General features: G+C 34.4%; 1 protein-coding gene across 1 annotated transcript in view; it reads right to left on the reverse strand.

Annotated features, from left to right (window-relative positions):
- Nucleotides 1-27112, reverse strand: part of LOC121735659 (synaptotagmin-15-like) — a 60538-nt gene that overhangs the window by 15502 nt on the left and 17924 nt on the right. Inside the window, exons 6-7 of the mRNA XM_042126560.1 lie at nt 8215-8303; nt 3547-3671 (exon numbers count right to left, since the gene is read on the reverse strand). Coding sequence (XP_041982494.1) covers nt 3547-3671; nt 8215-8303 — 214 coding nt within the window. The remainder of the gene's footprint in view (nt 1-3546; nt 3672-8214; nt 8304-27112) is intronic.

Raw genomic sequence — 27112 nt, forward strand, 5'->3', positions numbered from 1 at the left:
CGACTGTGTATTGAGAAGTTTTATTATTAAGATTTTCTTGTATCTTCTGGATATATTAAGGTGTCTTTGCTGTGGTATTTTTATGTTAGAATTTAAGTTCAACAGGATGAAAATAGCCGACATAGACATCTCTTTGGATAAGCAATTAATCGTAATTATATTGTTGTTAATAATTAGGCGATATTCGTCAAACAGGTATTTTAATAAAAAAATGCTTATCACAACTGTCTCTTCAGTCTTCACAAAAAAAAAAATATTGCACTCCGAAATTGACGGCAAAAATGCAAACGAAATGGCAGACGGTATCACATTTTCATTCCTTGGTAGTAAGCTAGCAAAACTATACACCCTCTTCTTATTTTCGATCTTACTCATCCCAAAAAAGCGCAAAACGCCGCTAAAGAAGTTATCACTTGAAAAACACAATGAAAAATGTTATATTGCCCAACTATTAGACATAGCCCATCAATACATCAACTTTACTAAAGCGCAGATGCCTCACTAAAGAGAGTTATATTTAGAAAACTGCAAACGTCTCCCTGGGGCACTTTTTATGGGCATCATAAAAGTCAGCACAGATGAACATATTCCGGAAGTGTGCCGGAAGTCATATATTATAACATTTTATATGATCGCTTTAGAAAAAATCTCTTCTCATATAGCATAGATGAGTATTAATACATGAGAAACTTTCTCTATGAGATATCGTGTGAGGAAATCAGAGAGACATAATTTTTTTAATCCCGTGTTGTGAACTGTAACCATAGACCATGGACCATAACCATCTACCGTGTGACTGCCTGTACTGTTAAATTATGCTAAAAATATATTACTTTAGGTTACCAATTTTAATTTAAATTACTATTGTAACTATTAAAATAACCTTGAAATATTACAGGTTTAATTTACTTTACTTCATGACTCTAAGCATTCTTTATTATTTTTAAAAACTTTTAACATGCGATGGTTATGATATAATAACATTTTAAGGAAAGCCGAAAGTCATAAATATTATGTAATATTTTTAGCTTTCTAACACGGAAACAGTACATATTATATTCATGATAAAAAACTATAATCTATATTATATCTATATCTTTTTCCGGAAATGAAAAAATATTTCCGTACCAAATGTAATAGAAATAATTTTTATGGTTTAAGTATGCACATATAACAGGAAGACAGACAGACGCACTTTCACATCCAAATATTTGTATAGGTTGCTCTCTGTTGTTTTAAAATTACCGGCTTATTATAGTGCAGAAATAAAACTACTTGAGAAAGGCGGTGGAAGTAAGATTTTTCTTTATTTGTCCTCCTAGAAAATGTTTGCTCGGCTTTATAAATTGTTTGTCTAGCCATCGCGTCGAGAAAGACAAATATTTAAACGTTAAGACAAGGATGTATTACTTTTAAGATTTCTAGGACACGCTAGCAGTGTGATCTACACACTCAGGCTCGATTTATATGCATCCGCCCGGTTTGGCGGCTACACTGCGGGATCACAAGCAATTTTATGTAAATGACAGCACACCCGCGTTGCTATTTAATACTTAAGCCCTCTCGGCTCTTCATACTCGCGGCGCGAATTACGGCCGCGATTCACGGGCGCTACGTACCTTGAACACGACGCGAACAAATACGGGCCTCTACACTCGCAATCTTCGCATTTATGTTCGCGCATTTGTGTAAAATGGACGTTGAAGTCACTGTTGCTGCTGCTCTGACATTGTGAGCGAGTCCGAATAAAAGCGAGTGTGGTGATGTACGCGTTCGCACTTCGCGAGCCCTTTGTCGTGGGCCAAAAAACCGACACCGGACGGGGAAAGTCGCGAAGCGCGAACGCGAAGGCGCGAAACCCTTCACACTCGCGGTTCGCGGCCTTGTGTTGTGCGGCCGCGTTGTGATCTCGTGTAGCGGTCAAACCCTGCGTTCGGGCGGATGCATATATAGTCCCTTTCAAATCAATATAAGAAAAAAGGGATGACACTACGATGTTGCCACTTTTTAATTTCTTCACTTTCTTGACGGACTATAATATATAAATCCAGCCTTGAGCCACACGGCGATTCACGTCAGCGTTGCGTCGACGCAGCGCTGCCGTTGCGTTGTGCAATTTTTGACGATAATCCTAGTAACAGCAAGTCCACACGGCGCGCTGTGTCGTCGCAAGGCACACATGACACGTTAAGACTGCTCCGTAATAACACTGCGACGACGCAGAGCCCGTGTGGCCGGCTATGCGTTGCTGCAGCGCTGCGTCGACGCAACGCGCCGTGTGGACTGGCTAAGATTAGCGTCAAAAATTGCATCATGTCGTAATTAAACGAAAAACTTACAACGATGAAGAGTCGAACAACGCGCTGAGTTATTTAAAAAAAATCCAAATAATAAAATGTATTGTGGCATGTAAATGTGAATTATCGTGGGTTTGCCAAATTACTGTTATTAGACGTAAAACGAACGTAAATTCCCTCTCGTTGAGCACATGTCTCCAACTAGCTCTTGTAAATTATTTTTATAGCCGCAATAATTCACTGTCATAAAAGCTTATTACAAAAAAGAGTGTAATATTTTTGCTTATTACTTTTCATAGCAGCCATATTTGTGTAGCCAACGATATCAAAATACTAATTCTATGTGTGTGTGTACGTTCTAATTCTATGTGTGTAACCATAATGATTTAAAAGTTCTGCCTTATCTGTTCATAAAGAATAAAATTATTCAATTTGTTGAAACAGAAAACATCATCTGATTAATATAATTTGTCACAATCCATACTAATATTACCAAAGCGAAAGTGTGTCTGTCTGTCTGTTACCTCTTCGCGCCCATACCGCTGAACCGATTTTGCTGAAAGGCATAGAGATACTTTGAGTCCCGGGAAAGGACATAGGATATTTTTATCCCGGAAAAATGTATTGTTTCCGCGCGACAAAAGGGCGTCATCTAGTAAACAATGGTCAATTCCATTTACACTCATATTTTATGCGATGCAACTGTGCATTATTAAGCGGCATCTACATTGACAATTACAGCTTAATAATGACGTGCAGATTGTAAATGAATATTTAACTAAGTTTGCCTTGACGTCGAATGTTTGCAGTCATAATCGTCAAATTATTTTGTGGCTAGTAGTCATAAATATGCAAAATTTTCTGATTATTGTAGTCAGGATCGTCGCTGTGATGGTAAAAAAATTTGTATATTATTTAACTTTAAATTACTGACGATTTTTACATTAGCCCCAAACAATATTTATGCCTAACTCTTCATTAAATTAAACTTAAGTTATCAACAAATTGCCCTAAGTGCGGCCTTCAAGAATTTAAATTTAAGAATCGTTGTCTTTCTACCTGCAGGCTTAGCATGGTCACCAAAGAAACGGTTTCTTTCTACGGAGCAAATAATGAAAGTGACAGTAGACAACGGAAATCTGTCATTTTGTCACTTAAATCTGTCAGTATGTCCATTCTTTCTCGTTTCTAATGTTTCCATGCTAAACCTGCTGGATTCGCATGCGCCGGTATTGGGGTGGTTACTCACTTGATGTAGGGGTCGCAGGCGTTGGCGAGCGCGGGCGTGCGAGACGGCAGATGCTTCACCTTTATGATGTGGACCTGGAGCCGCTCCGTCGTCGCGTCATACTTCAGAGTGAACCATACGCGACCCTGGTGGAACAGTAATTTGTATGAAATGACACTTTTTAATCCCTTGAAAATCATAGTAAAGCAGCAACGTTAACCCTTAGAACTATAATAGTAAACAAATTTTTTGTTCAGAACCCTGGAAATTTATTCAGAACATCATCAAAATTGTATATAAGTTAAGTATAAATAACTAGGTCAAATTCGTAATTTTTTAGGCTTCCTAAATATCAAAAAATCGTGTCAGAACCATAAACTTTATAGCGTGCGTTGAGTGATAAAAATATTTACTGTGACACTTGTAAACAAGCAAACCGTTGGTCTGCGAATCCATTATCACCATCAAAGAAATTATTGTTATTGATGCCAAGTTAATGTTGGTTGTGATTTAGAGAGGCTCGATATAACCCAACCAAACACTATGGATGAAGCCAAACGAGCGTAATTTGTGAGGTGTGAGTCGCAGAATTTCGGCTGGCAGAAATTCTGCTGCATTCAGCGCTTGTGTGGTTTCACCCTAACGCCAACGGTTTCGCCCGCAAACCGCCAGTGTGATAAAGCCCTAAATCTCTAATCGCACGGCACGGCCTACGGCTAAAAAGTGGGCCAATTCGAGGCGTGGGTTATGATGTATGTGGTCGGTTAATATCCAAAGTTTTCATTAAGCTCCGTTACACGCACGTCACGGCACCCCCTGGAGACGCCGCCTCCGCACGTTTCGTTCAATGAGACATGCTCGTAATCCTTATCTATAATAACATTATGTCTGTGTGCAAAATAAGCAATTAGCTGATATTTGTACTTTGTTAAAAAACTTGAGAGGTGTCAAGGGACACCCGGATGGAACGAAGTAGCTTTCGATGAGAGAGAGAGACAGAGAAACAGCTTACAACTATAACAAAAAGTGTCGTTACAACTTTTTCCGTCTAGCCCCCTTTCGCAACGCGCGATAAGGAACTTCGTTCCAAAAAGAAATAGCAAACACGCACACAAAGATTTGGCAGTATCCCTTTTCTTTGCCCCACTGTCGTCTTTTCCTCCGTCTTATTAATTTTCGATCAAGTCACGTTTCCTGTACGCTATATAAGTTTTTAAATCAAAAAGTATTTTATTACTTATTTAGGTAAAAAACTGTTAAATTCAATGTGACGTTGCCCGTAGGTTTTCATAATTAGTCTAGTTTTGGGTCTAAAATAGTTAATTTTCATAATCCTGTAACTTAATTAGGGTTTCCTATTTTTAATTAAAGTTACTTGTAGTAGAGATTAGATTAATATTTTAATTATGTATCAGATCATATTTCATAGTTACTGGCGAGATCTGTCTAAAGTCTAAAGTCTAGACGGGTGTGTTTTAGAACTTTAGTGTTACGCCCTGGGGAACAATGTGTTAGCTGTATCGAGAGTTTAAACAAGATAATAATATTATGATTTAGAGCGAATATAAGGAAAACTACATTGGCAATTATTGGTACCTTAGAATACTAGGAATGCCAATAATAACTTTCTGTAGTATGAATGTAAAAATGTTAATAAATGGGAGTTCTTCTTATTAATTAATAATAATAAGAAGAACGTTTATTTAACAATAATACATCACATTACACTACAATAAAACGATACACCATACACATTACAAATTTACAATACACAAAGAAAAATAAAAATATTATCATAATCACATACACATAAAAATAAAAAATAATAGCATAATAATAGCATGAAGATCGGTACTAGAAGACGTGCATTGTTATATCTTTTGTCAAAAAGGGACACACTCAGGAGTCAGGCGTATCACCGCGGTGAGCATTACAGTGCCTGGTAGTGGTTCCTAGACCCTAGTAAACCGTCATCTGGAAACAGGAACAAATAAGCACTCAGCGATTAAATTTACACATATAAAATATTATTTTACATATAATACATAATATATTATATTGAGTATAATAATTATTATGGACTTCTTAGTTACGTTGTTACGTTGTAGTAATTACGTTGCTTTATTGCTGCTACTTGATGCAGCTTAGCTACCAAGTACTAGCTTAAGCCATGGAGCAACTAACTAGTAACGAATATTATTTCCAAGCAGCAAACCTTACGCAAGTTTTGGTAAACAACATTGCTGCTGATTGGAGTTTTTATTTGGAATTTTATTATTTTTTATTTTACCTTTAATCTAAACTTGAATATATATTTAATTATGTCAATAATTATAAAATAATTATATTACTTATAGAATCTCTATAAAAATTGTCTTGATTTTAAAATTAAGTATTTGAATTTCTTAGGCCTTATTGCCTATCTAACCTTGTTAACCCAGGTTTTAAAAATGTTATTTATTTAAAACCAAAACTTTTTTTATGAAATAAGGGGACAAACGAGCAATCGGGTCATCTGATGGAAATCAACTTTCGTCACCCATGGACACTCGCAGCATCAGAAGAGCTGCAGGTGCGTTGCCGGCCTTTTAAGAGGGAATAGGGTAATAGGGGAGTATAGGGAAGGGAATAGGGGAGGGTAAAGAAGGAAATAGGGGAGGATAGGGGATTGGGCCTCCGGTAAACTCACTCACTCGGTGAAACACAGCGCAAGCGCTGTTTCACGCCGGTTTTCTGTGAGTTAAACCATGTGCAAGTAGACCAAAACCAGTTTTAAGTAAATTATTTCAATACAAGTCTTAAGATTTAGTACTTGTAACTATACTACTAATTCTGTGATACTCGGCCTCAAGCTCTAAACGCCAAATCCTATTATCCAATGAAACTAAAGTCCGAAACTGTTTAACCCACTGACACCCGACCTACCCGGACCTCCTAAACGTATTGACCAATTATTAAACGAACAAATCATCCATACTGATATTAAAAACGCGCAAGTGTGTCTGTCTGTTACATCTTCAAGCCCAAACCACTGAACCGATTTTGCTGAAATTCAGTATGGTGATACTACGAGTACCAGAAAAGGACATAGGATACTTTTTATCCTGGAAAAATGTACAGTTCCCGAGTGATAAATGAATTTTGGCGCGACGAAGTGGCGGGTGTCGAGTAATAAATAAATAATAGGTAGTAGGTACCTAACTATATGTTATAGGCTTGTGCAATAAGATAGTCTTGGATTAGATGAGACTAAAAGTTGAATTAATATTTGAAACATTTTTGACTCGTACATTGTACTGGTTGGGATATCACTTTGTATTACGTGGAACCGACCCATATTAAATACCGTACTAGATAATTATTAAGGTAATAATTTGTTGGATTAAGGCAAAGGTTTAATATTTAATCCTTTTAAATAATAAATAATTACTTAAATGGAACAATTTTGAAACCGCAGTTATAAAGTCTCAGTTTTCAGTTTTGTTTGTCAATAAATTCTAAGCACCTTTTGCCCTTTAGCAAATAATTAATATTTTAGTAACCTTATTGTTTTACACAAACGTTTGTTTAAAAAATAATAACAGGTACTTTGTACTCCTTCGGTCAAGCGCCGTCAAGGTAATAACTAAACAGCAGGCATACATTTTCGTTTTGAGATGAAAAGAGAGGGGTATATTAACTTTTTCTCCTACGCCGTGCCGACGGTCTAATCTTCCGTCTTATGAATTTACAATTCAGTAGAGCACGTGTCCAGTTGTGACTTTAATAATATCTTTATCCATCTTAAAAAGGTGCACAATGCCACAAAATAATTTTTCACTTAAAAAAATATCATTCAAATTAGTAGGTACTTTTATTAACATATTTTAATGTAGTATAATTTATGTATTTAATATTATAATTAAATATTTCAGGAGCCGCAATGTCAAACGATACAAATTGTTTTGTTTATCATTTACAAAACACAGACAAAATATTCATTATTCAAATTTTAGGCAGAGCAAGATTTTAACTAAGATTGATGAGGTTTTTGAATAGGGTGTTTGGTTTTACTTTTCGTTCGTTCCAAGTACTTTTGTTACCAAATTTATTTAAAGATTGGTCGACGAATAAAGTACTTTTAAATCTAGACTAAAAAGGCATTAGCTTCACCGTCCTTGAATTATACTTTTAAGAAGTGACTTAGGTACTGTAAAACGGTGAATTAAAAATGGTTTATGGGCAACTTAGTATGATTAGAATCTGAAGATTTATGCCTTTATAAAACCTTGAATAAAAATGCTGCTTCTGCAAAATTTTATGTAGGTACTAAAGTGCCTATTGCACTAGCACCTGCTATAGTTAATAGCTGTTAGTAGTCAAATCATGCCTCTCCTTTATAAATATAAAAAACTAGCTGTCCCGGTGAACTTCGTGTCACTTTAAAACCTTTCCTGGGTTTCTACGAATATTTTAAGACCAAAATTAGCCCAATCCGTTCAGCCGTTTTCGAGTTTTAGCGTTACTAACACAATTGAAAATCCATTTTTATATATATAGATGAGTAGGTAGTAGATATTTACAAGAGGCTTAAGTATCCAATATTTTTTAATAACATACTAATTATGTTTCTATCACGTTCATAGTTTACGATTTACATCAATTTATTTAAACCATTCCTATACTTTATTTTGAAAATAATTTTCTTACCACATGCCCGTCTGGCCAGAGCTGGTCTTCCACTAGTATGTCGGCTTTATACAGCGAAGGATCCAGCACGCCCAAGTCCGCGGTGTTGGCTGTAACAAAAATGATGTTGTTGTAATATTACATTTATAAATCTTCATAATATAATATGAGGGACAAATATTTTGAAATATCTGCAGAAATACGTGGGAGAGCCATGCTTCGGCACGAATGGGCCGACTCGACCGGAGAAATACCACGTTCTCACAGAAAACCGGCGTGAACAGCTCTAGCGCTGAGTTTCGCCGAGTGAGTGAGTTTACCGAAGGCCCAATCCCCTACCCTATTCCCTTCCCTTCCCATCCCTACCCTCCTCTATTACGCTATTCCCTCTTCAAAGGCCGGCAACGCACCTGCAGCTCTTCTGATGCTGCGAGTGTCCATGGGCGACGGAAGTTGCTTTCCATCAGGTGACCCGTTTGCTCGTTTGCCCCCTTATTTTATAAAAAAATAATAGTAACAAGTCTGTCCTAATTTTGAAAAGTTCGAAAGTAGATAGGAAGATAGGCGGATAAACACGATAACTACTGAGATTTCGATGTCTGTTTATCTGTCTGAATCTAGGTTCTTATTTTTTAAATACAGTTAAAACACTCCAAAACAATGCAGACATTTCCTATTGTATTTTGGTAAAGCTTACCTCGACTGTCCAAATACCATGTTGATATGCAAAGTTAGTTTAGGGCGTGCATTTTAAACTGGTTTATCTTTATAACAGTTTAGTATGCAAGCGGTAAACCTTGTCTTGATCTAAAGGTTAGTACGGCATAAACATTGCACGAGAGGTTTTTAAGCTTGAGCTTAAAATTCTATCCATAGAGCAAGAAATTAACTTTGTTTCTTTTTGAGATTAATTGATTAGAGAATTATTTGAAATAAACAAACACGTGAATTTAATGTATAGCTAGATAAAATAGTTAGATGATACTTAAAGTAGGTAAGTTTAAAGTTACAAGGTTTATTCTACTTAAAGAAAATAATGAGGAATTGCTCTTATGTTATAAGATATTAGTTGTCAACTTGTCACTGTGTGGCACTTCATCCACTTTCATCTTCAAATACTTTTAAAAATTCCTACAAACATGTTGCTAGCTTTTCTGAGAACACTAAGTTCTAGTCCATCTTCATCAAGTTGACCAACTTTTAACAACAATCAATTTTCATCTATCAAATGCTTTCGGAAAAAAAGCTGTTAATACTTTGAAAAATTTCAAGGAGAAAACAGTACGCATTTAACAACGTATTTAGCCCGCTTTTATAAGCTTGGGCTGTATGTATGTAACGGAGCCTTAGAACACGATTTTACCTATCTCCAGTTGTCTAATTAACAACAATGCAATAATACTAGCTAAAAGCCGAGCTTTGTTAGTGCTCGCGTCGTCACAACTTGACTGACTGGTGATAACACACCCACATATAAAAAACCTTGACTGACTGATGATCACTCATCTACATATAAATAAAAATTACTATGTTAAAGCACAAATCAAAACGCGTGATAGTTTTTCCGTATAGTGTTTTACAAAATGTAAACATTGTGGGACATACTAGGGCTCGCTTCGCTTGCCCTGATTATTTTATTTTTTCTTAAAAAGCGTGTTTTTTTAAGTTTTTTAAACTATTATTAATTAATTGTTATTCTGATCTATCTCCACTTGTGTCGCTCAGTAACATTTGTTACTGTTAACCAAAAAGGAATAGAAGAATGCTGTGTACTATTCACGGTTACACACACACTTGAGCAGTATAAAATTACTTCTGCGTAGCTTAATGAATACTACCGCTGTCACCGAAACTGAAAAAATATAATATCACATTAGATGGCAACGTCAATCGCTATCCCGTCGCACAAACAATGGTCGCCGTCAGTCTCGAGTTGTAATAATTTACTATTATTTATTCAACAAATGCACTTATCAATATAAAAAGTAGCCAGTAGCCGATTCTCAGACCTACTGAATATATATATATATATATATATATATATATATATATATATATAAAAATTTTTTGAAAATTTTAAGCCAAATCACAACCATTGACGATGCTATTCGCCTCCAGGAGGATCTTAATAGACTCCTTGACTACTGCCGTCGTAACCAACTAGATCTAAATATCACCAAATGTTACGTATGTAGCTTTACTCGTAAGACCACCCTCATTTATTACGACTACAAAATTACAGATATATCCTTAACTAGAGTTACCAAGATAAAAGACTTGGGCGTTACGTTTGATTCAAAACTTTTATTTGATTGTCATATAGACGATATCATTAAAAAAGCCGCTCAGGCTTTGGGATTCATAATACGCGTCTCGGCTAATTTCAGACACATTAAAACTCTTAAAATCCTTTACTGTAGTTTTGTGCGCAGCCATCTCGAGTACTGCTCGTCTGTTTGGAACCCAGTTTATGACATATATATTAACCGTATTGAAAACATACAGAAGAAATTTCTTAGATACGTGCAATTCAGATCTGGAACGTACTTGAACAACTATTTCGATCGCTGCAAAAAATTCCATCTACTGCCTTTATCTGCTAGACGGAAAGTATCAGACCTGGCTCTTCTTATTAATTTAGCCAACAGCTCAGCGGATTGCGCTGATCTCACCAGCAAAATCCAGCTTCGCGTTCCAGCAGCCTCGAGAAGAAAGCGTGACCTACTGCATATTCAACACTATAGTACTAATTATCGCCAAAATTCTTATATGATCAGGGCTAGTAGAATGTTTAATGAAATATCTCGAATAATTGATGTGGACCTATTCTTTACCAATGTAACAACTTTTAAGAAAGAATTTAATAATTTCTATTTTAACTGTAACCTGCGCAATTCTATTGTACTTAATAAGTTATTACAATAATTCTTGTTCTGTTTTTCTAATTTTTTTCTAAAATTCTAAATAATTGTGACCATTGTCTATCGCTGCTTTGTTTTTATTAGCATTTTTCTATCTGTGGAAACTTTTAATTGGCCTTCTTGTATTGTATATTTAGATTCTATGTGTATGTTAGCTGTAAGTTTTCCAAAAATCAATAAAATAAAATAAAAATAAAATATATATATATAAAATTTGGTAGATGGTACAGCCGTCTCGGAGGAGTACGGTAACTAACTTTGTGACACGAGAATTTCATATATGAGACAAGCTGTTTTATGTAAACTGTCTCTACAAATAAGATAACCGAAATAAAAGTACGCACGACGCACAAAAAAACTTCTTTGACCCAACATTCTCATTTTATACACCTAAATGTAGGTCACGATAGTTTTTATAATCACTACTATACTTATTATTACTGTCCCTTTTTATATTAATACTATACTTATTATTACTGTCCCATTAAAACACTTCTATTACTAAATGGATTTTGACACTACGGATTTGCGGGCGACATCTATATATTTTGCGGGGTAAAGTTTGTATGTAGTTAACATATAAATAGGTTTCTGCACTCCCAGTCTGCCCAAAGCAATTCCTTTTTAATGGCAACATTGAGTTATTGCCTGAACCTTTCCGGAAGTAATCTGCGGATGTTAATTGTAATTAATTGCTCGTTTATCCACGTGTAACTCAGAACACAGTAAAAATAATGGCAATTGTTATATTCATTGGCTGATCTGGCAATGTTATTTCGCAGGATATTCAGAGCTCTGCGGGGCTAAAATGGTCACATTTAGCAATTCCTCTCAATCAATTCAGCAAATGAATTGTCAAAACTGTCAAACTGACAAATGTCAAATCAGTACGAATTACTAGACATGAATTGCAAGTAGAGTTGCATTTGCGATTTAAAAAAAATGAATCACATTAAACGAGTGGCGTCATTGATGCAGCGTGTCAGAAGTAGTCATAACAGCATTCTAAGGGCATAACAGCATTCAACTGACAACTTTGATGGTTTGATAAGGCATTGGATAGAGGTGCATGTTAGATAGAGAATAGCTCATTATTAGTTTCAATGCCTTACCATTCCTAATAAATATTTTTTTACTATAAGAATTATAATGCAATGTACTAACATAATTTAAATTTTAATTGTATTTCTACTAACACTATGGATTCTTTGTAATCTGAAATAAATGGTTATTATTATTATTATAATGATTCATATCATGATTCTCCAAAGCGACCATTTTAGCCCCGCTGCGCTTTTTAGTATATTTAAATAATGAAAAATATTGTATGTTTTTGGCTGAGCCTCCAACCTACAGAAAAACCACACAAAATTTCCATTCAATATTATAGATCCAACCGTTTTGGAAATGTTTAGTAACATAATATATCGCTTTTGCTATGTACAATGTATTAACGTGTAATAATTTTATAATGTTCAATTTAAATCTATTAAAAATGCAGCACTGCATCACGCTGCAGTGTTACCTGACCTTTACAATTTCGTTACAGCAAAGTGTATCAAAGTTTTGACTTCGCAAACTAAGTTTCAGTTTAATGCTGTTTAAATAAATCTGCAACTTTGGACTCAGTTGCTAACTTCATAGTTTAAATGGAGTAAACAAAGTAATAATTAGCAACTCTGCGCCTGAACAGCAAAAGCACAGCAAATAAGGCAAAAGCATTTGCGTACAATAAGGAAGCGTTCACACCATAAAGTTGATACATAATAACTTTATGGTTCACACCTAATCGAAATAAGTTTTTTAACGATAACATAATATTATGAATATTTTTATAGGCTTCTTTTAAAACATTGCAATAAAAGCATAAAACAAACATTTAAAATCATTGACGATATAGTAAAGACTTAAATAAAAAGCTAGACTAACTCGAAGTCTATCTAAATAAATCCTCAAAATTAATCTATGTGATTTTCATTTAGTACCCAAAATTGAACATTTCAGCTCAGATTTTAATGACTCAGTCGTTAAGTTTTTACGATCCATAAACAATTTTATATCTCATTCAGACGAATCAGACGTGAAAGAATTATTGTAATCTGTTAACAGTGCCGAATAAATTAAAAAGGTAATTTTGTATCGTACTACGTTTAAGGTCACAATATCATATTATTTGATAACTAGCTGACCCGGCAAATTTTGTTTTTGTCATATTACGTAAACGAGCTTTTGCCCGCGGCTTCGCTCGCGTTAAGAAGTATTATTATATACAAACTTTCATCCCCTATTTGATCCCCTTGGGGTTGGAATTTATCAAAATCCTTTCTTAGCGGATGCCTACGTCATAACATCTACCTGCATGCCAAATTTCAGCCCGATCCGTCCAGTGGTTTGGGATGTGCGTTGATAGATCACTATGTCAATCAGTCAGCCAGTCACCTTTGAGTTTTATATATATAGATTATTTCTATTATCAATGTAAAAAGTAGATAAAAACCTATTCTAAGGCCTAACGAATGTACCATCGAAGGAATTGATTCCTAGGCAGTTGACGGACCTACGTCATTAATTGGTCGGCCTATGTCAATTTAATGTTGGCTGTGGTCGGTCGGATTTGATGCAACGCGACCAAATTACTTAGGTCCGCTATCTGCCTATGAATCAACTTCTCTGATAGTAAGTACATACAAAATTTCATTAAAAACGGTTAGAGTCGTTTTGGAGGAGTTCGCGCACAAACAGGGTGACACAAGAATTTTATAATATTAGATGTGCCCACTTAGTTGAGCCCTAAAACTGACTGACTGACTGTTTCTTAACGTTAAAATAAATCAAAATTAGTTCAGTAGTTTTGACGCTGGGATAAGATACGAACATTCTTCTTCATATTCTTCTTCAAGCATTACAATAATAAAAAGTATAATGCAGGGATTCCCAATCTTTTTTAGCCTGCGGCGCAGTTACACGTTACAATATTTTGTCACGGCGCCCTACCTCTAAGTATTAAATTTTTTACCTAGCTATTATTTTTTTTTACATAAATAGGCACTTTTAAAGATTATAGTAAGGGTAAGCATGTAATTGGTAAATAATAATAAACAAATATTTAATAATCTACCTGCTTAACACAATTTTAATTTTAGTTTATAATATTTGTGGTTTCGGATAGTGATTAATGATAGATGATCGACTCACGGCGCCTCTCTTGCCTTTCCACGGCACACCAGGGCGTCGCGGCGCACAGTTTGGGAACCCCTGGTAAAATGCATTTTTCAAGTTTTCCCGGGTAAACTTAAGTTTTGCTTCAGTAGTAGGTACTTAATTTGAATTACTTTTCACATAAACAGTAAGTCTCGATTAGTGCCTATAAGGCCGATAAGGCATTAAAATTTATGACTTTCCACGAGTATAGGATGTGGGCCGGATTGCTAACACCCACCGTAAAAAACAGATTAAAAATCAACTTTTTTATGGAGTTGTTTTAAATGCTAATATTGGGTAGTATTGGTAATATTGGGTAGTAACTCAGAATCTCACTTCCTTTTACTTTTAAGAGGGAATAGGATAATAGGGGAGGGTAGGGATGGGAAGGGAAGGGAATAGGGAAGGGAATAGGGAAGGGTAAGGAAGGGAATAGGGATTGGGCCTCCGGTAAACTCACTCACTCGGCGAAACACAGCGCAAGCGCTGTTTCACGCCGGTTTTCTGTGAGAACGTGGTATTTCTCCGGTCGAGCCGGCCTATTCGTGCCGAAGCATGGCTCTCCCACGTATAATAAATAAATTGTATTTTGATAAGAAACAATTTTTAATTTGACCACGTAATAATTATTTGAATAGCATTTACAGGGCAATGTAACATGGATCAACACTTTACAGGATGGCGGTATACATTTAGCCTTGTAGAGCTCTATTTAGATCAACGCACCTTCGCTTGACTTGACGTAAAAGGCTAGCAACTAAGCAACGATACAGTTTCCGCTGTATTAAGTTAATTGTGATTAACGTCAATAAAGGAGACGTTATGCATATTTTAACTAAACACGATTATATTATTCTCATGAATATTATTATTTCCTATCTGGAAACATCTGTTTAGTACAAATGTTCAAATAAATAAATAAATAAAATGAAAATTGTTTTATTTCCGAATAGATTTGTAACTTTCAGAACGTTGATGCTAATGGTGCCTACCACCGGTTCGGGAACTATTCCAGCGACCGGCGTAAGAAACTCGCAAGGGGTCCCACTTTTTACCAAAAAAGTGAGAAAAAAATTAATCTCTTTAAAATAAAATTTACAATTGTAACTTAAAATTATACAATGTCAACATCCATACATAATTGTAAGTCATAATATAATAATGTAGAAGTAGCCTTGCAAGGAGCCATCCTACTCCCAAGATGTGCCATCGTTTATGAAATCATTGACCTTGTAATAGGCTTTGGCACAAAAACGTTCTTTGACTACTTTTTTAAATTTATTAATCGAAAAATTTAGAACGTTTTCTGGGATTTTATTGTACAGGCATACGCCTTTAAACGATTTACTAACTTTACTAAGTCTGATCATCGGCAAATCCAGCTTGTGCTATTTCTGGTGTTCCTACAATGAATGTCACTTTTAGCTTTAAATTTACTTATATTTTATCTAAAATATATTACATTATCCAAAATGTATTGAGAAGCAACAGTTAGAATACCAATTTCTTTAAATTTATCTCTCAGAGATTCAAAAGAAGACATTTTATAAATAGAGCGTATAGCTCGCTTCTGCAGTACACATATTGTATTAATGTCGGCAGCGTTTCCCGAGTTACTTTGCCGAGTTACATATTTTTTTACTCAACTATTTCATATTAAAGTGGTAAAAAGTAATTCCAACATTGTATAGACGACTTTCTCAACAGTACATTGTATTTTTTTTCACCGTTAAGACGTCAATACAATCCATAAACAGGTGATATAAACCTTTTACAGCAAAAATCACAAAACTGTCGCGGGTTTGAGTTCGATTATTTAAAAATACTTAAAAAAAAACAAAAATCTAGCTCCAACATTAGATTATAATTGAAATGATCTTACATGTCGTGCATTAAAACTTATAAAAATACTGTATTTTAACTGTTAAATCACGTCTGTTAAATAATCGAAATCGGCAAAATTTCGTAAACGGACTCTTAAGCGGTATGTCTTTGGAACTGCTGAACTGATTGTGATAAAATTTGCCACAGATAGATTCTGTACGGGGGCAGAGCCACTAGCTCGTATGTTTTATAAGTTATAACATTCCTATAGTTCTGTTTCCTTTCAATCAAACCGTAAAAATATTTGATTCTTTAAAACGTACAAAAGTTAAAAATTCACAATTAAACTTTCATTAACGTCTCTCAAGATGACTTTTTAATGAAATAAAGTCCAGAGTTCCAAAAGTAAGGTAGTCGTTTGCTTTAAGTCATTTTATGAGAGAATTAACGGACATTTTCGGCTATTCCCTTAATCCTATTTAAGGAAAGATTGACGTTGTTTATCCGAAAGGGACCAAAAATATTTTTGGGCAACTTAGTGATAAGACTTATCCCTTTGGTGTTACCTATACGTAAACCTTATTTATAGGCCGGTCGGTACGATACATATATTATCTGTTTATATTCAAAAGGATTTTGGGTTACCATTGCAATATAGGGTTAGCTAACACTATAAGACCGGACGCGACGTGGCACTAAATTTTTAGCGATTCAAAGTATATTATTTTAATATTATATGAGTTTCTGTGACATATTATGTAGGAATTATATTTTTAGGTTTCCGTATTATAAGATAACTGAATCAAGCTACCAGACATGTAAGCTAATATCGGTATATCGGTAGCTCCACGAGCTAACTAGCGCCTTTAATCAGATTACGAGAGGCTTAAAGATGGATTACCCTTCGCACTAGACGCTAATAGAGAAACCTAAGCCGATATCTTGGATCGTAAAAGCCACAGAATATATGGGACGAAATAGGATTTCGACAGTATTAAATCCCACCAAAAACATAAATGTAAAAATGGAGAGCCAAGTTCCATACAAAGATTATTCTTGTCTTTGGACTTCGCCGTAAAAAGGATGGAGATCTAAATGAGAGCCAAGTTCTATGGAAAATTGAAATATGTATGTACAGGAACCAAATAACATTATGAACAAATAATAGTCAATTTCTTTGCTTTATTGAATACTAGCTGTTGCCCGCGACTTCATCCGCGTTAACATAGTATAATAACAAAGATGGATAGTTTTTTCCTTTTTGTTTTTGTGGTTCCTGATTTAAGCAAACGTCAAACGCAAACGTCAATAAACTTTCATGTTTCTAACTCAAGAAATGACGGACTTTCATTGAAACTTTCTACCCCAATTTCACCCCCTTGGGGGTAGAATTACCAGAAACACTTAAATACATATCCATTCATTTTTAATCAGTAGCACAAAAATAAAGTTTCATGTTTCTAACTCAAGAAATGACGGACTTTCATTCAAACTTTCAACTCCAATTTCACCCCCTTGGGGGTAGAATTTCTAAAAACACTTAAATACCTATCCATTCATTTTTAATCAGCAGTCCAAAAATAAACTTTCATGTTTCTAACTTAAGAAATTACGGACTTTCATCTAAACTTTCCACCCCTATTTCACCCCCTTGGGGGTAGAATTTTCAGAAACGCTTAAACACGTATCCAATCATTTTTAATCAGTAACCCAAACATAAAATTTCATGTTTCTAACTCAAGAAATAACGGAGTTTCATTCAAACTTTCAACCCCAATTTCACCCCCTTGGGGGTAGAATTTCCAAAAACGCTTTACGTATCCATTCATTTTTAATCAGTAACCCAAAAATAAAGTTTCATGTTTCTAACTCAAGAAATGACGGACTTTCATTAAAACTTTCAACCCTTATTTCACCCCCTTCGGGGTAAAATTTTCAAAATTCCTTCCTTAGTGGGTGTCTACTTAATAAAACAACCCTACTCACCAAATTTCGTGGCTGTAACTTTTACAGTTTTTGCTCAGCGATGATGAATCAGTCAGTCAGTCAGTCAGGACATGTAATTTTATAAGTATATTATAAGTATATAGATGTATAACAATTGATCTTAAAAGGTGTTAGACAGAAATATTTGATCGAAGGTGCTAGAATCTTCTAGCTATAATTTCTTCTAAAATTCTTCTAGTTATAATTTTATTGGTACTTACCTAATTTACAAAAATGTTACAATTTACAATAATCAAATAAATCGAAAAAATTAGTAGATATGTATTTAAAAATCAATAAAAATAAGATAAGTTAGCAAAAAATAAAAATAATATTATTAATATAGGGAGAGAAGGATAATATAGGGAACATAAGGAAAAAAAAATTGTTAATTGCATCGCAAAATCTGCAAAACAACTGTACTGTGTGTAATTTCCAGGCACCGACAGAAGTTATTTTTATTGCCGTAAATTATACAATTTGGGGTTGAGGATGGTAAAAAGTCGGTATATGAAATTGTCTTACTCACCAAGTTTTGAACAAAGAAATTAATAAAGAATCATATTCTCATACAGAAAATCAATATAAAATCAACTGTGTATTGTGAGTTGTGATGTTAATAACAAAATATAGTAATTGGCATGGCACCACATGTTCCAGCACACAGTGACGGCCTTACCCATTGCGAGGCCCCGGGCGGAAAATCTTTGCCTTTGCGAGGCCCTTTGTCTTACGAAAAAATACCTTGCGAGGCCCCTGCAAGAGCGAGGCCTCGGGCGATTGCCCTGTTCGCCACCCCCTAGGTCCGCCACTACCAGCACATTTTATATATAATATCAGTCGCAACTGGCGCGGAAAATATACCTGTTATTAGCAGATTGCTTGGTACTGACAGCATAAAAGTCTTTGTTTATCCAAATAAAAACATATTCTATTTTTATGATACTACAATGCTTTGTTTCAATTACTTTTGGCTTTGAAATATTTCTTATAAGTGTCTGAATAGTTTGAAATATTGGTTTAGTTACAGCCTTTTGAGTTTTGACCGCTCTTTTAGAGGTCGAATCAAAAGCTTTGTAAGAATTATTTCGATCGTATTTTATTGATAAAAATATATATTTTTTAATCATAATATTGTGTTTAACACGACAATTGAAACTCGTATCTTGATATTTTTTATGCGCCATATATTTACAGTGCAAAAGCGACATTTCTTTTGTCCTAGAATCTAACGATTAGCAGGGACATTACAAGAAAATTTTTGGTAAAAAAGATTATGTTCATATACTTACCACAATTGTATTGTCTAAGAAAAAATGTAAATTTATTTTGGATAAATAAAAAAAAATCAAATCTATTTTTTTTTAAATACAGTATTAATAGTATTCTATTTATCGTAACCATGATAACTTAGGTTTTAGATTATATAACTTAGATCTTAGTGTATAATCTCAATTAGATTTCCAGTGTGATTTCACAGAGTGCTCTAATAGCGCACTGGATTACGTCTTTACACTTCGAGTGATTACACCCACACCTACACTCGCATAGCGTATTAATGTAAAATAGATGAATGTACGAGCTACGTAATGAGAACTGGAGCTATTTACTTTACTATTTATTCTGTGGTATTTACCCATTCCGTAATACGAATATGTATTGGTTGCGAAATACTTGTGTCAGCAATAAATTGTCTTAATTAATATTAATAGAGATCGCCCAACGATCGGAATTCGACCTCAAATAAAAAAAAAATTTGATTTGCCATGTGAAAAAGGCATGAGATCATTAGATTTCTACATTAGTAGAGCCAAGCTTCTGAATCGGCTCTATATAGATCTAATGTCTTTTTCACAAGGCAAACCTTTTGTGGTCTTCGAGGCAATATTTTACATGAAATGTTTTTGGTGGGATAGTTAACTATATGCAGGGGACTCATAAATATCCTTAAGTATTATTACCTTGTTTTGTTACATTCTGTACACGTGCCACAAGTTATTTAATTTGTCTGTAACCAGGAAAAATGTCATTTTCACAAGTAAATGTGTAACAACTTGTGCAAATGACAGTTGACAAGATCCGGATAACTCCAAATCACGGAAAATATATTGATGAGCATTGGATTGGACAGAAACCTTTTTATAAGAAACGAAATTGACTTTTTATAGGTTATGAAATAACATAAAAATAAAACATTACTTTACCATAATATTTTAGACTTTTTTGCGTACAGGTGAACATTACAAAAAGCTTATTCATTGCATAAAATATTATATTTTTGTTAGGAGAGGGTCAAAATGAGGATAATGATAATGACGCATAGGTACGAGTAGGTAAGAACTTATATCGTTTTCGGTATCTGAACTGCCCCGGGGCAGGGTGGGAAATGGGAATGGATATGGAAATAGCTGAAGTTTAAATTAAGAACATTAATTACTACGTATTGCACTAGTAGTAGACAGAGGTTTTTGGTTTCTTATTCCAAGGCACTACTACCAAGTCCACGTGCTTCGTGGATCATCGGTTTTGTTCGGCTATTTGCGTATCCATTCGGCCTGCCCTGCCTGCCCTGCCCCGGGGTAGTTCCAGATACCGAAAACGCTATTAGGAAAACATTTGATAAGATTGTCATTGCTTGTTAATAAACTACACTATTCATTCAGAAGTTTGATAACTCAAAGGTTTGATAGGGAAAATTTTATGGAGACACATAAATAGACAATTATAATTATTATTATTACTTAAGAAAGAAATGACAAAGGCTATTTTTTATCCGCAACGTGTTGGTAGACTACATCTAGTAAATAAAGGTTTTTTGCCACTCCGACTAATATTGTTCCATATGAAAACACATCATAATCTAATAAAGCAAAAGGTTTTTCGTGTACGTTTATGAGACGAGGGATTACTGTCATTTATAAACCTGTCTTCCATTGTTAAGAATCGAATATTTTTCGTGAAATAATAAATTTTATGATGGGAGAAAGAGCGATTGATTTGTCTGACCAAAGAAGTTCATATCGAAATAACACTGAGGGCCTGTTTCACCACTTTCTGATAAAGTGCCGAATAGGCTATCCTTAACTTTTTTGACAGATTCTCCATACCTACTTGATCTGTCAAGTTAATTGGTGGATAGCCTATTCGTCACTTATCAGGAAGTAGTGAAACAGGCCCTAAGAAACGTGCGCCTACTGAGTTTTATAAAGAGCTTTTATCAATCATAAGTATTTCTTTAATACAAACTAACTTAAATAAATAGAAGGTGTAGCTTTAAGACACTCAAAAAATAATAATAATATTATTTTAAAAGCTTTTTTTATGATCACTTTAGACCTGCATTTATGTAATTCTTCATGCTGAATTAAGAAAATTACTGAACATTTTTCTACGATATTTTCATTTTAACGTAACATATTTAAAAACGAGCTTTTGCCCACGGCTTCGCTCGCGTTCAGAAGTATTATTATATACAAACTTTCATCCCCTTTTTTAACCTTTTGGGGGTAGAATTGATCAAAATCCTTTCTTAGCGGATGCCTACGTCATAACATCTACCTGCATGCAAAATTTCAGCCCGATTGGTCCAGTGGTTTGGGCGGCGCGTTGATAGATCACCGTGTCAGTCAGTCACCTTTGAGTTTTATATATATAGATAGTCCTTAAGTATTTTAACATCAGTAATTATTTAATTTAATGTTCTTTCAATTTAGGACATAACATTTTACGTAATTAAAAACAATTGAAATAAACGAACTTTTAACAAATGTACAGCGTGACGTTTCAAAACCTGTTAATATCTTTTTAGCGTGCCTTTTAAATTTTGTCAGTGTTAAATAATTAAGGACCAGCAATTATTTTATTACGTGTTGTTACGCGCATTTCGTCAGTTTTCAAGGCCTTTGAGGAGTATTAAATGGTAATTTTCAGGACGAATTCCCTCCAAAATAGGGTAGTGAGCCTTAAATTTTAATTATTTTGTTGAAATACTCCCCAAGCTTAATTTTAAATTACGTAATAATATTGTAATTTGTAACTAACGTTTCTTGTTTCGTTTTTGTATTTTCACTATTTATAAAATAGGATATATGAATTGAATTTTGTATTACTAGATAAAAATAATCAGTAAATTTGAAACAACATTTATTATGGTACAACTAAATTGCGCAGTTTCACAATTTCATTGGACAGCTTTTTAATTTGTAGGTAATCGGAAAGGAACCGCGGTTCTTATACTATTGATGTCCAATTATTTAGTTGTACAATTCAGTTGAATGCAATGTACGAGCTTTCATAAATCACTATAGCTATTGGTATACTATGCGATTTAGTTGGCCAACTTGAAATTGTAAGTCTGCAGTCGCTGTAAGTAGCTACTTACTACAAGGTTCGCTGACTCACTTGTTGCCCGTCAGCCACACCTTAATTTTCCTCATAAAAGTTACAGATCTAAAGTTGTTTGTGTTAAAAATGCTTTAAAACTTTTCAATATCAATTTAAATGTTAAGAAGGAAAAGTGTGTCAGTTTGTCTATTATTTCTTCAAGATTTAGAGGTGTTCAGTTGATGCTGATCCGATTAAGATGGAAAAAAATGCTTTGACGTGAAAGATAGATATAAATAATTTTTAATTGAAAAGGGAAATATTATATGTTTTACGTCTGTTAAATACAAACTGCGCGAACAGAGTTGCGGGCAACATTTATTGGAAGTATTAAGGGAGCGACTAACCCAAAATTTTCGATTTTATAATTCATTTTTGTACTTGAAAATAAGCCTCGAATGGTTTCATTTTCTAAAATTAGATTTTAAATTATATGTTCAAGAATTTGATCTGAGCGAAAACACGATATCTTAAAATTTTCTCGATAGAAAAAAATCACAAAAATGCATCGAATTTTCACGAATTTTTCATATAAACTAAGTTAATATAATTATACTCAATAAATTTATTGAGTTATTAAGAAAAAAACTAACTTGGCGATGATTCCGCGTCATCTTTTTCACCTACCATATGAAAGACGGGCGTGAGGGTGAAGAGAGAAGGACGATGTTTGATCTTCTTGTTAGTCGCCCTCTTAATGAAATGATAATAATTGTAGCAAAATTACCAAACCGTGAACAAAGTCTAGCTTATGTTCAAGCATACTATAAATAGTGAACAGTAGACTGTCTTCATACTTGTATCTGTTTTGCACGAATATAATTTCATAAACACGGCTGAAGTTACCATTCTGTTTATATTTATAGTGTGGTTTGAGCCAATCGCAATTAAAAATGTTAATTAAGAACCAAACGATTTAATTTCTCATTAAGTCTTTAGGAAGACTTAAATTGGAATTCCTAATAATTTGAAGATCAAATGATGGAATTTTGATAACACTTTTACTAATTATATTTTAGGCTACCGACCTTCAATTGAAGTTATTTCTAGGGAAGCCTTTGTAATTTAATTAAGTCTACAGGCCTGTTTCACCACTCCCTGATAAGTGTCGGATAGGCTATCCACCACTTAACTTGACAGATAGGGTATGGAGAAACTGTCACATAAGTTGTGGATAACCTATCTTGCAACACTTTATCGGGAGTTAGTGAAACAGTCTTACTAATTCCTGCTTAGGTATATTTCAGAAAATATTACAATCCAACGCCTCTCTACATTGGCCCATGTAAATAATAATATGTAAACTGGCGATTACGAACGTGTAGAAAATTAGTAGCTCAGATTTGTCTTTAATTTCCCATGTAACATCGAGAAAATTGATTCCTAGGCAGTTGACAGACTTAGGTCAATTCAATGTTAGCTGTGATCGGTCAAATCGGGTTTGACATAACGCGACCAAATTACTTAGGTCCTCCATTTGCCTAGGAATCAACTTCTCTGATAGTATGTACGTTAAGACAACAGACAACAGTACAATCATTGTCGTAATCATGGCCTACCTGAAGAAGACCTCAAGAAATTATCCATTACTAGCTGTCCCGGCAAACATTTCTTTGCCATATAAAGTATTTCGCCCGTATTATTTTATTGAAGTGACGCTAGTCCATCGCTATCCCGTTGCACAAACAATGGTCGCCGTCGGTCTCGAGTTGAAATAATCTACTATTATTTATTCAACAAATGCACTTATCAATATAAAAAGTACCGCCGTACCCAGTAGCCGATTCTCAGACCTACTGAATATGTATAATATAAAATTTGGTAAAAATCAGTAAAGCCGTTTCGGAGGAGTACGGTGACTAACATTGTGACACGAGAATTGTATATATAAGATAATCAAAATACCAATGTTTTCTAATAAACTCTTTTAACCACTTTTTCATTTCTTAACCAGTATACCGCTACCTGGATATAAAGGTACATATTACATTACCCGTACAAATCCTAGTTAATTATGTTCGGGGTCGTAAAGGTTTCTTTACGAGCGCCGACTACGTCACGACGATGACGTCAAAGACGTGACGTCACGGCGTAGCGATTACGTAGAGTCCGGACTTTGAACCTTACAATTTGGTACCTAGGCTGCCTAGACTAATAAGTGATAACGATTTAAAATTGTGCTTAATTTACGCTCTAACTAAATCTAAGTGTCTAATCACACTAGGCCGAAAATACGCGGCCGAAGTCCAGCATGATAGTATAAACTATAACGCAACGTTATTTCGGCATGGTGTGTCATCATCAATTTAAAATACATTGCAGACCTTAAGGTATTTATTATAATATGAATATTTATGTTAGTCTGTAAGGTATTTGTATTATATGCCTGAAATAAATGGTAAAATAAAAAAAATATATAAAAAAGTAATCATGCCGAACTTTGGCCACGTTTTTTCGGCCTAGTCGGTGAGTTTAGACACTAAAGTCTTAGGTTGTAGGCAGATGGTACCGGTTGTGGACCTACATAATTTAGTCGCGTTTCGTCAAAACGGCTTATTCCACTTTTCCCCGTTGAGAATCCCCGTCAACGGGGATTAGTGAACTTTTTGTTCAGTAATCCCCGTTTTAAATTTAATTTAATTTAAAAGCTTAAATTTAATTTAATTTGATTATAAAAATAACCAATAAGTGAGTTCTTATCCAATAATAAATAAAAGGTACCTGATTCTTACATTAGTATTTTATTTTTGAAGTAATGGGGATTAATGAACTTTTTTAGTTCATAAATCCCCATTACAAGAAAAATTTTCGTTAACGGGGATTTGTGAACAAAAAGTTTACTAAGGAAAAGTGGAATAAGCCGTCAAAAGGCTCTAGCCGTCAGCGGTCAGATCACGTCTGATATTGAATTGATATAAACCGACCAAATGACATAGGTCTGTCAACTGCCTAGGATACAATTTCTTCGATAGTGCAAATAAAAGAAAGCTATAGAATTTCCAATAACTTAAGTCATAGAATAGCAAAGTTCTTTGCAGAATTATTTAAACCCTCAATAAAATGGAAACAAGATATGTCAGACTGTTTAAAATTAGTTAAGTAATTCCCTCTTTATCAAGGTAACAGTCTAAATATTTTTCTTAAACATTTGTAAGTACTTTATTATATTCTAATGCCATTATAATGTTGCAATACAATATTGTTGATATAATTATACTTAATATCTAATATTATTATGATTCTCACAAAAAATCAGAAATAGACACATTAGCACATGAAAAAATTTGCAACATACTGTATATCATAATAAATTATGTACCACGTAACGTGTAACAGATTTATGGAGGAAAATGTGGAAATAAATGATATGGAAAATGCGAACAAAGAATTCGTTGAAGCGATGTAAGAAGATTTGAGTAGAGGCGGTACAGGTAAAGTTGTTTTGTAGAAAGTAATTTTGTTTCATAAAAATATATGATTTTATAGCATGAACATTAATTAATAAATTGTGATTGAAAGTTTTTACAAAAGCTGCTAAATTCAAAGTAAAGTCACCCAAACATGATAAAATAAAAATAAATACAGTATCCAAGGGAGGCACTCTTCTTTTTCGAAATAAAATGCAGGCTATGTTTTAATCCATTAATTTCTTTATGAAATAAGGGGGAAAACGAGCAAACGGGTCACCTGACGGAAAGCAACTACCGTCGCCCATGGACACTCGCAGCATCAGAAGAGCTGCTGGTGCCCTGCCTTTTAAGAGGGACTACGCTCTCTTCTTGAAGGTTTGTAGGTCGTATAGGTCCGGAAATACTGCTGGTGACAGTTCGTTCCAAAGTTTTACAGTGCGCGGCAGAAAGTTACGCGAAAATCGCACGGTGGAAGACTGCCACTCATCTAGGTGATGAGGATGGTATATTATTCGCGTGGGGCGATGGCGAAAAGTTGCAGGAGGTATAATTCCGAACAATTCCTCAGAACAATCCCCGTGATACAAACTTGCTTTTGTTCAAATCTATTCATAAGTTTTTGATTGAAGTAACAACAAGGTTTGTAATATAATGTGAAATGTATAAAAAGCCGATAGTTTGACCGAATTGGGGTTACAGTACATAAATCGGCCGATACAAATCATTTAGTGTACGCACCTTCATACATCTTCGTACTGATTAAGCTTTCGATCATATCGGCCGACTAAAAGTCTGCAATCTGCGGGGGCTCTTACTACTCATGTTTTGCTACCAGCTTACTAAGTTTCGTAACTTCTACGATTTTCTTGAGAACTTCCTTCTTTTTATAAGTTGGTTCAAAAGCTTAGAACGTTAAAAATTCAATTTCAATTTGTAGTTTTAAGAAAACACGGTAGAAACTTCAAGTGACAAGTCACAGGTACACACTTGAAAAGCTAAGTTTGAACATCTAGATAAGTAGAAACCTGGAGTACTAATGCATAAGTTAGGAACACTAAGTATAATAGGTCTTAAAACAGTTCTTACGTGTTTCCGTGACTTAGAGTGCACTGTTTGTTAAATTAAATTAAGAACACTTATTGTTTGCCCACAATTATTAAATCTTGAACCATATTTTTATATGACAAATTATAA

The sequence above is a fragment of the Aricia agestis genome, chromosome 17, assembly GCF_905147365.1.
Source record: "Aricia agestis chromosome 17, ilAriAges1.1, whole genome shotgun sequence".
NCBI lineage: Eukaryota > Metazoa > Arthropoda > Insecta > Lepidoptera > Lycaenidae > Aricia > Aricia agestis.